Source organism: Ornithorhynchus anatinus, chromosome X5 (genome assembly GCF_004115215.2).
Source record: "Ornithorhynchus anatinus isolate Pmale09 chromosome X5, mOrnAna1.pri.v4, whole genome shotgun sequence".
NCBI lineage: Eukaryota > Metazoa > Chordata > Mammalia > Monotremata > Ornithorhynchidae > Ornithorhynchus > Ornithorhynchus anatinus.
The window spans coordinates 5,539,770-5,550,539 of NC_041753.1; the positions used below are offsets into that span (position 1 = coordinate 5,539,770).

General features: G+C 60.5%; 1 protein-coding gene across 1 annotated transcript in view; it reads left to right on the plus strand.

Annotated features, from left to right (window-relative positions):
• Positions 1-10,729, plus strand: part of AGFG2 (ArfGAP with FG repeats 2) — a 29,431-nt gene extending 18,702 nt beyond the window's left edge. The window contains exons 4-13 of the mRNA XM_029056131.2: positions 862-1,012; positions 1,567-1,720; positions 2,904-3,026; positions 3,549-3,581; positions 6,582-6,678; positions 7,011-7,096; positions 7,631-7,714; positions 8,562-8,702; positions 9,098-9,183; positions 9,587-10,729. Of these exons, the coding sequence (XP_028911964.1) occupies positions 862-1,012; positions 1,567-1,720; positions 2,904-3,026; positions 3,549-3,581; positions 6,582-6,678; positions 7,011-7,096; positions 7,631-7,714; positions 8,562-8,702; positions 9,098-9,183; positions 9,587-9,646 (1,015 nt within the window). The 3' untranslated portion in view covers positions 9,647-10,729. The remainder of the gene's footprint in view (positions 1-861; positions 1,013-1,566; positions 1,721-2,903; positions 3,027-3,548; positions 3,582-6,581; positions 6,679-7,010; positions 7,097-7,630; positions 7,715-8,561; positions 8,703-9,097; positions 9,184-9,586) is intronic.
• Positions 10,730-10,770: the final 41 nt, after the last annotated feature.

The following is a 10,770-nucleotide window of genomic DNA, read 5'->3' on the forward strand; positions in this document are numbered from 1 at the left end:
AGTATTATGCAACAGAGTTGGTTGGATAGATTGAATCTATTGATTGAACACCTTCAGGGGCAAGAAAGTGTGCAACAGAAACAAGAGCTACTCCAGCCCAGCCCTCACACTTCGCTCCTCCAATGCCAACCTCCTCACCAAACCTCAGTCTCGTCTGTCTCACCACCGTCGTCTCGCCCACGTCCTGCCTCTGGCCTAGAAGGCCCTCCCCCCTCATATCCGACAGACCACTGCTCTCCTCGCCTTTAAAACCTAATTAAAGGCCCATCTCCTCCAAGAGGCCTTCCCTGACTAAGCCTCTCTCACCTCTTCTCCCACTCCTTTCTGCGTCGTCCCGACTTGCTCCGTTTATTCATCCCCCCTTCCCAACCCTCCAGCCCTTTCTGTCCCTATCTGTCATTTATTTCTTTTTATTAATGTCTGTCTCCCGCTCTAGACTGGAAGCTCACTGTGGACAGGAGACATGTCTACCAACTCTGTTATATTGTGCCCTCCCAGGCGTCGAGTACAGTGCTCTGCACATAGTAAGCGCTCAAAAATGCCACTGATTGATGGAAGGCACTGTACAACAGAAGCAAGACACAGTCTCTGCCCACAGGGAGGTGATGCTGTAGTGGCTTATGCACTGCAACGGCTTGTTCACGCTCGTCTCTTCTGCTCTCCCGGCCTTCCCCCCCGAGTTCCCCGGAGTCGAGGAGAGGGGAAGGTGATCCAAGGATACCTCGACCTCCCTCCTCCCTATCTTCAGCTCTGGCCGCCCCCCTCCACTCCCCTCACCCACCTGCTTGGGCCCTGGCTGGCCATCGTCCCCCTCCCGCCGCCCCGCTTCAACCCTCCGCCTCACCTCCTCCCCGCCCCCAGGTACGTCCCTCCGGACCAGGTGAAGGGCCCGGCTGGCGGCAAGGTTGCCGGCACCTCCGTCCCCGGCCAGAGCTCCACCCCGGAAGTCCAACCCCTGCGGACCCTGCTGGGAGACCCCGTGCCCGCGCTGACCGTCGCCACTTCCGGCCAGGTGAGCCGCCGGCTCCGCTCTGAGGGGACGGCGGGGGCGGGGGGCCCGAAGATCCGGCACCGACTGGCGGAACGGGGGGTTGCTGGGAACAGAGAGGGAGAGGTGAGGTGGAGCCCTGAATGGGCCCGGCTCTGGGGGACCGGCTGACCCAGTGACACCCCCACCCTGATGTGGGGGGAGGGGGTGACAGATGGGTGGATCAGCGTGGTGGGGGCGGGACCACCGCCCCGCTTCGGCGTGGTCGCTTCATTCCCGCCCACGACTTCCCCACAGACGGGGACGCTGTGGGGTCCCTTCATCCTGTTTGCGGTCCGCTTCGGGGTTCAGGAGCAGGGGCCTAGAACCGGCACCGACGGGAACTGGGTTGGGCCAGAGAAGCCAGGTTCACACGGGGGACAGTCCGAGGCGAGCTTAGCCAACACCCCCTAAAAAGTCTGGGGGCGGGAGAAGGGCGGCTTCCCCAGGGGCAAGGGGAAGGGCTTGGGCCGGTCGGGGTCCTGGAGGCCGAACGGCAACGGCGTCCTCCGGCTTCTCACCCCCAAATCCCGCCGCAGGCCCGGCTCTCCCAACACCGGGGCGCCCAGCCGGCCCCCGTCTCCTCCGCCAAGAAAGCCAGCACCGACCTGCTGGCTGACATCGGGGGGGACCCCTTCGCCGCCCCGCCCCAGCCTCCGGCCCCTCCCTTCGCTGCCTTCCCGGCCTTCGGAGGTGAGCGGGGGTCCCGGGAGGGGGCAAGAGAAGCTGGCGGCTGCGGGGGGTGGCGTGGAGGGATACGGGTCACCACGCGCCTCTTCCTCCGAGGGGAGCAGATGGGAAAGGGGAGGGGAGTGGGTGAACCGAGAGGAGACAGTGAGCCGAGAGGAGAAGTTGGAGGACTCTGTGGCATTTGGCAATCAGTCAATCAGAGTTATTCATTCAGTCGCATTTATTGAGCGCTTACTGAGTGCAGAGCACTGGACTAACCGCTCGGAAAGTACAGTTCAGCAACAGAGAGAGACAATCCCTGCCCACAACGGGCTCACGGTCTAGAAGGAGGGAGACGGGCATCAAAAGAAGCAAACAGTCAACAAGAGCGTCAGTATAAATAGAATTATAGAGAGATACACATCAAAACAAGTAAACAGGCATTAATATAAATAGAATTGTAGATATGTACATATATACACAAGGGCTGTGGGTTGGGGAGGGGTTATTGAGCCCTGACTATGCGCAGAGCACTCTCCTAAGTGCTTGGGAGAGGACGGTACCACAGAAGTGGCAGGCCCGTTCCCTGCCCAGAACGAGCTTGCAGTCTAGATGGGGAGACTGACATTATTATGAGTAAATAAGTAATTGATAATGTCTGAATTTGAAGGTGTATAATTTAAATTTGGACTGTATCCAACCCGATTTGCTTGTATCCACCCCAGCGCTTAGTTCAGGGCCTGGTACGTAGAAAGCACTTAATAGGTACCCCGCTTATTAAAAATGTGTACATAAATGCTGTGGGGTCAGGGAAAGGGCGAATCCCAACTGGTCATCTGCCGGTCGGTCTGCCCGGAGCCCCGACCTCCTCTCTAAAATGGAGATTGAGACTGTGAGCCCCGTGTGGGACAGGGACTGTGTCCAGCCTGATGAACTCGTGTCTACCTTAGTGCTTTGAACGGTGTTTGGCACCATAGTAAGCGCTTAACAAGTATCAGCGTTATCATCATGTCACCCCACGGGCTGCCCCTTCCCTTTCTTCTCGAGCCCCAGACGACCGTGGAGGAAAGGTTGAAGAAACTGGGGTCCGCTGGCTAGTGGCAGCGGGCAAGCGGGTGGTCCCGAGGCGGGGAACGCCCCTCGTCCCCCTGCCCAGCTGTGTACGTGTTTGTGTGAGTGAGTGACCGATGACCCCTTCCTCCCACAGGCCAGGCCCCGGCCCACGGCGGCTTCGCCAACTTCGACGCCTTCGGCGGCTCCGGCGGTCCCCCGGCCTTCGGGGCCCCCCAGCTCGGGCACGCCCCTTTCCAGGCTCAGCCTGCGCCTGCAGGTAGTTCTGGCTCCCCTTCCCCCCCAACCCGCCTCAGGCTCGGCCTCCCACCCCCACAGAGAGCTGGGAGGGAGCGGAGGATCAGTCGATCAGTCGATCGTATTTACTGAGCACTTAGTGTGTGCCGAGCACTGTACTTGGAAGAGGACAATACAACGGTAAACAGCCACGGTCCCTGCCCACAGCGAGTTTCCGGTCTTGTGGGGACCAGGAGAGGGCAGAGAGCTGTTTGGGTGGGAGAAGTTGGGGAAGCCGGGTAAGGTTTCAAAGAGGGAGGCGGGGAGGAGAAGTCCCTGACACCCACAGTGGGCAAGTGAAGGGACCGCCAGATCTCTGTACGCAGGAGAAGCAGTTATTGCAAATTCTCTCTCTTTTCCCCTCCTGCTCCTCTCTCCCCTTTTCCTCCCCCCTCCCTCCCTCTCTTCCATCTCCCCCCGCCAACACCCCCTCTATTCCCACTTCCCGTCCCCCATTCCCTCCCTCCGGCTTCCCCGCCCCTCCGGCCCCGCCCCGCCTTGCCAGCCAGCCGGATCATCACGGGCAGCTACAGTTTTGGTAAGTTTTCCGTCCTGGTCCGTCCCGGCCCCCGCAAGCCAGTTCCCCCCACCCTCCCCACTTTCAGAGGCGGAGAGCTCCGGCCAAGGGGACGCCGGCGCCTCGAGCTGCCATTCCCCCGCCCCACAGAGGGAGCCTTGGTCGACAGGCTGCTGTTCAGTGACCTACAGGTCAGGGGAGGGTTTATTTTGGATTCAGTTCTACTGTCTCTGCCCAGTCAAGTACAAGAACATACACACACACTCTCTCCCTCCCTGTGTGTCTCTCCGCCTCTGTTTTTGTGTGTGCGCATCCAAGTTTATTCTCAGTAAACAGTGTGTGCACACCTGAGTTTATTCTGAGTGGACTGGGTGTGTTTGCACACCCCAATTTATTCTCAGTCAACAGACTGTGGGGTGGGCATGCACCCGAGTTTATTCTCAGTAAACTGTGTGTATGGGTGTGCCTCCAAGTTTATTCTGAATAAACGGTGAATTTGTTTGGGCACCCGAGGTAATTCTCAGTAAACCGTGTGTAGGTCTGCCCTCCTGAGTTTATTCTCAGTAAAGCGTGCGTGTGTTCTCACTCGAGGGTATTCGTAAACCAGGTTGGGGGGGTGTTCGGGTGATCAGGGTGGCTAGATTTTGCCCAGGAAGCTAACTAAGGGGTGGAAGGGGGAAGGGGCGGGTTTGGGATGCCTCCTGCTGAGGAGTCTGGTGTCGTCGTCGTGGATCTCGATGAGTTTCTAGAAATCCCAGCCTCCCCGGCCCTGCCCCTTCACCGCCTCAGGGGTGAGAGGACGGTCCAGCCGACAACAAGAGTCCGCCCAAAGAGCCACCGCCCCAGCGGGCCACCAGATCACGTGGTCAGGGTTGCCGGTAGCCCCACGGGCTCACGGGCCCTGCATTTTCACACCAGTAACGGCGCGCAGGCATGCACGTCTACACACCCCATCCTCCCCACCCCTGTGCTGGTGCTGCCTTTACCGAACTACACGGATAAATCGGGCACACTCTTCGGCATCAGTGAGCTGACTGAAGCGTTGGCTGGGGCTTCGATGCCTAGAAAAGTCTCCTAATAGTGTATGCACCCAACTTCATCCAGCCTCCCAGGCCTCTCTTTTCCAGCTCCCCTTCTAAAATGCAAGCTCCTGCTCTTTCTCCCCCATCCATTCCCTGCCCAGGGACCTGGCCAGGGGACTCCCCTGGGTTTGTCCAAACTGTCCCCCACTGCCCTCCCACCTCCTACACCTTTCGGCATCAGTGAGCAGGAGGTTTCTGACTGAAGCGTTGGCTGGGGCTTCGATGCCTAGAGTAATCTCCTAACAGCGTATGCGCCCAACTTCACTGGTAGCTGCTGCCCCCAGTTCTAAGGACCCTCTATCTCATCAGGATTCAGGTCAGGCCGGTGCTCCCTCATTAGTATCGTTATCATCATCATCATCACTGTGTTTGTTGAACGCTCACTGTGTGTCAAGCACGGCCTAGACGCTGGAGCGGATACAAGGTCATCAGGTTGGACAGAGTCCCTGTCCCACGTGGGGCGCACGGTCGAAGCGGAAGGGAGCGATGAAATCTCCAATTCCAGTCGAAGAGGACTGAGGTCCAGAGAAGAGAAGTGACTCGCCCAAGGTCACCCAGCAGATGAGGCAGAGCGGAACCTAGAACCCAGGACCGGGCTCTTGCCCCTGGGCCCCGCTGATCCTTCCCCGATGTGGCCACCGGGGGGCGCTCACTCTCCGCCTTGCCCTTCCGTGGCTCTGGGCCATAATATTCATTCATTCATTCATTCATTCACCGTATTCATTGAGCGCTTACTGCGTGCAAAGCACTGGACTAAACGCTCGGGAGAGTAGAACATACCACCAAAGAGACACGTTCCTGCCCACGACGAGCTCACAGTCTGGAGCGTGGCTTAGCGGGAAGAGCCCTGGCTCGGGAGGCAGGGGCCGCGGGGTCTAATCCCGGCTCTGCCGCTCGTCTGCCGTGTGGCCTTGGGTGAGTCACTTCACTCCTCTGGGCCTCAGTTCCCTCATCGGGAAAATGGGGATTAAGACCGTGAGCCCCACGTGGGACAACCTGATAACCTCGTATCTACCCCTAATGCTTTGAACAGTGCTTGGCACAAAGTAACTGCTTAACAAATACCACCTTTTTTCTTTTTTTTTTTTTTTTTAAGAGGATTGAGTGCTTACTTTGGGCAGAGCGCTGTATTAAATGCTGGGAAAGTATCCAGGTGGGAAGAGCTGGCTCACAGACTGTGAAGTGCATGGAAGAGCAGTGTGGTTTAGCGGATGGAGCCTGGGTCCGGGAGTCAGAAGGACTTGGGTTTTAATCCTGGTTCCACCACTTGTCTGGTGTGTGACCTTGGGCAAGTCACTTCACTTCTCTGGCTCTCGATTGTAAAACGGGGGGTTAAGACCATGAGCTCCATTTGAGACGTGGACCGTGTCCGACCTGATTAGCCGGGGTCTACCCCAGTGCTAAGTATGGTGCCCGGTACATAATAATAATTATGATTTTTTTAGGCGCTTACTATGTGCCAGGCACTGTACTAATCGCTGGGGTGGGTACGAGCAAATCAGGTTGGACTTGCCCCATGTGGGGCTCACGGCCTCAATCCCCATTTTAGAGATGAGGTAACTGAAGCACAGAGAAGTTCAGTGACTTGCCTAAAGTCACACAACTGATAAGGGGCGGAGCCGGGATTAGAACCCATGACTTCTGACTCCCAAGCCTGTGCTCTAGCTACTATGCCATGTTGCTTCTCTATATAGTTAGAACTTAACAAATCCCCAGCTCAGCCCCTCATGCCTGCGGCCACCAGCTTTCCTTCCCCCACCCCTTTGAGACTCCCCCTGTTTGTGTATGCAGAGGCAGCCCCGCGATTAATGCCCCGACCCCACCGTGTGTAGGTCAGGTCCGGTGGCCCTAGCCATTATCCTTTCCTCCCCCCCCCGCCCCCCCACCCCCTCCCCGACCCCGCCAGTGGGCACTGCCCATCCATCTCCTCTGCCCACAGGCAGCAGCCAAGTGATGCCATTCGGGGCCTCTCCCCTCACCCCCGCGAGCCAGCCCAGCGGCCTCTCGGACATGGGCGCCATCCTGGGAAGCGGCAGGTGAGTGAGGGGTCGGGGGGTTGTCCCAAGAGTCAAGCGGCCCAGTTACTCTTCTCCCCGGCCCATCCCTTTCCCCGGCCCTCTCTCTCTCCCTGGGTCCGTAGGTCGGGGGACAGCCTCTCCATCGCTGTCTCCCGGTCCGCCTTCGCGCCCCACTTTTTAGAATGGTCCTTCTCGCCGTGCCCGACCCTCGGTCCTGTCTCCGCTTCAAGTCCGGGGTTGGACTCCCTCCCCCTTTCCCCCCGCCTTTATGCCCCACGTAGCGGGAGCCTCCCGCAGCCCCCAGGCCTGTGGATCGGGGGTGACATCTCCCGCCGTCTGTCTCTCGCCAGTGTCTTCGGGGCGGTGGCCCACGTTCCCGCCTACCACGCCCCTGCTGCCCCCGGTGCCGGCGGGAGCGGCGGCCTGGCCTATGGGGGTGAGTCCGTCCGTCCCCCTGCCGGCACCCCCAGACTCGGTGTCTCAGCCCCGGGGAACGGGAGGTTCTGGGGCGCGCGGTGGAGAGGGGGCATTGAGGGGGAGAAGCTGGCAGGCCGGTTGGTAGGAGCTGGCCGAGGGTGGGGGAAGATTGGGTCCAAGCCACCCTCTTCCTATCAAGCAGCGCGGCCTGATGGATAGAGCGCAGGCCTGGGAGTCTGAAGGAGCTGGGTTCTCATCCTGGCTGCGTGACCCCGGGCAAGTCACTGCACCTCTCTGGGCCTCAGTTCCCTCGTCGGTAAAATGGGGATTAAGAGCGTGAGCCCCACGTGCGTCAGGGACCGTGTCTAGCGTGATTCAATTGAATGTACCCCAGTACTCAGGACAGTGCTTGGCATCTAGTAAGTGCTTAACAAGTACCCTCGTTTATTATTATTACTATTATCATTGTCATTAGCTATGAAGGGGGAGCCGGAAGAGGTGCTGGTAGGTTTCTGTCCATCCTGGTATTAACCTCCTGTTCTCCCCGCCGTAGCCTTCACCAACCCGTTCACGGCTCCCGCGGCTCACCCACCTCTGCCATCCACCAACCCCTTCCAGCCCAACGGCCTCGTCTCAGGTAACGTCCCCCCCACTTTCCATCCACCCGGCCTGGACCCCTTCCTCGGGAGCCCGAGGAACAGGAGGAACGCGGTCCAGCGGGGAGCCGGGGGCAGAGCAGAGGGGTTGAGGGCTGGGGGACGGGTGGCGGGAGGGGTGGATAGCACGGACCCGGACCGGGAGAGGAACCCCGGCCTCTGCCATAGGAAGGTGGGGGAAACATCCACCGGGCCCCCGCCGTCCCCTCCGCCCCGCACCGGCCCCGGGCCTGGGATGGCTCCAACCGGGCCTACCCCTTTACACATGCTCTTATCCACCCCCCCCCCACACTCAGATGCCCGCACCCACACCTGGCAGGGCCGGGGGAGCCATTTGGACACGCATGCCCGCTTTCCTCTGCTGGCCCAGCCGCCCCCACCCTCCGGGGAGGGTTACTTCTCACCCCCATCCTCCCTTGGCCCCGGCCCAGTGCGGGGACACTCTCCTACCCTGTCAACTTCCCAGCCCTCCCCCCCCCCCCCCATCCCTCCCTGCTTCCTCCTCCTCCCTCCTCCGCCCAAGGCCCCTTGGCTCCTGCTCATCTCGATCTCTCTGCTTCACCTTCCCCACCGCCACCCTCTCTCCTGGCCAGCGTTAACAGGGAGACGGGGGGGGGGCGGTGCGAGGGGAAGTCTGGGGCGAGTGTGGCAGGCTTCCGTGTGTGTTCGTTTATTCATTCAATCGTATTTATTGAGCGCTTACTGTGTGCAGAGCACTGTAGTAAGCGCTTGGAAGGTACACTTCGGCAGCAGCTAGAGAGTTCCTGCTCCATCAATCCCTTCGTTCCCCGTCTCTCTCTCACCCTGCTCCCCCTCACCCCCTCACAGGGCCGAGTGGCTTTGGTCTGGGCACGATGGCTCCTGGCTTCCCCCCTGCCCAGCCCCCCGGCGGCTTCCCGGTAGCCTTTCCCGCCTCCACCATGTTCTCCCCGCAGACCCAGCTCTCCCAGCAGCAGCAGCAGCTTAACGGTAAGAAAACCCGGTCTCAGGCCCTCCCGGTCCCCCCGCTTCCCACCCCACCCTGCCTTCCCTACTCTCCCGCAACGGTCCGCCCACCCGCCTTCCTCCCCCCTAATCCCCCCGGGAGCCGGAGACCGCCGTGTTCCGTTACTCGGCACCCCCGATCCCATTTCCAGGACACCCTCCTCCCCCCTCCCCGGCCTGGCTTTCGGGACAGAACCTCCTCCGCTTCTCCTCTACGACTCAGGGGGCCTGACCTCCACCATCTCCCATCAGACCACGCGCCCCAGGACGGTGCGATCATCACCCCCCAGCTCCCTCATCGCTGCAGGTTTTCCCCGGGCTCGGTCCACCCCGGCCTGCCTCTCAGGGTGGGGGGCGGTCTGTCTGCCTCTGTCTCCTAGGCTCCAGCTTTGGGGGTCTGGGAGCAGCCAAGCCGGGGGTGAAGGGCCCGGGCCAGCCCACCGCCATTTCCACCAACCCCTTCGTGGTGAGCACGCCGATGGGGTGACGGGAACCGCGTGTGGGCGTGTGTGTGTTTTCGTCGGGGGGGGCCTTGAGGTGCGTGTTTGGGGAAAACTCATCTGACCACGACCAGCAAGCGGGAGTCTCCCACCTTGCTCACGATCCCGATGTGACCTCCGGTGCCCCTCGGGCCCAGGGAGGACAAGTTAGGGAGCGGCTGGCGAGAGCGGCTCGAGCCGAACCGTGGCTCCCCCCCAACCGTCCCCTCCCTGACACCCCCAAGCATCCTCTCCCACCCCTTCTCCTCACTCTCTCCCCCTTTACGTTCCCCGCCCCAAGAGGGGGAGTTGGGGTAGAAGGAGGGGGGGATGCTCGGCCTGACACCGAAGCCGAACTGAAGCCGTGTCCTCCTCTCTTTCTCTTCCCAGACTGGAACCTCTCCAAGCCCGTTTGCCTCCAAACCTCCCACCACCAACCCCTTCTTGTAGCCCCCCGAGGAGGGAGTCGGGGCCCGGCTGGCTGGTGGGGGGCGGGGGGCGGGGGAGCGGCGGGGAGGGGCCGTTTTGAATACGACTTCTGAAATTCCTCCCTCCCTCCTTCACGATTGTCCCTGCTTTCCTGCTCCAGGCGCCCCCCTCGTCCCCGGGGGTGGGGGGGCGGATGTGGAACTCAGGGTGGCACCCCTTCTGCCCCCCCGCTCCCCACCCCTTCCCCCTCATCAGAGCCTAGTTGACCCCAGGGACCAGAGATATGAGGATGGAGGAGGGGACTGTTCGTGGCAATTAGGGGAAAGGGCAGTTAGGGGGAGGAAGCATAGAATGTCCTCAATCGCCGCCCTCCCCCCCCGCCCCTATACCTGAAGCCTTCTCTCTCACGTGTTCTCCCCCCCTCCGCCCCCAGGACTTAAAGATTCATTTTTCAACACCCCCTGCGTGTACCCCCATCTCCCTCCCCAAATTCCTCCTTCAAAGCTGCTAAACCCTCCTGGCTCCACTCTCCGTCCCCAGCCTGTTTGGGGGAACATTTTAACACCCCATCCCCACCCCGATACTCCCTTCAAGCACTTTAGTTAGCAATCTCATGTTTGGATACCAGTGTTTTATATATATATATATATACAGTATATATATTATGAGTTTTCTAATATAGCCTATTCTATATATATATATGATATCGATAATATATAGAGCAGGGGACCCTCCCCCAGACAGCTCTGGGATGCGGTGGCTCTCCCAGCCCTTCTCCCAAATCTCGAGCTTCCCTAGTCGCCCTGCCCCGTGGCCCCCCACTGCCTGCACCCCCATCTCCCCCGCCCCTCCCCGGGGAGCTGGGAAGTTGGGGAGGGGGGGGTCCCGGGTGGGAGCCGGGGGTGGCCGCGGCTTCTCATGCAATCTCTTTATTTTCCTTCCTGACCCCGTCCATTCTGCCGGCCCCCGCGTCACCCAACGTGAGCGCCCCTTCCGCCCCCACCCCGTGCCCCCTCGGCCCCCCACCTACCCACCCCCCGTGGCACCGAAGCCAGGTGCGGAGCGTTGGAAAGAAGGAAAATTAAACAGCGGTTTGAGAGAGGAGTCTCGTCCAGCGCGGGTGCGTCCTTGCCTCGGAGCGGCCC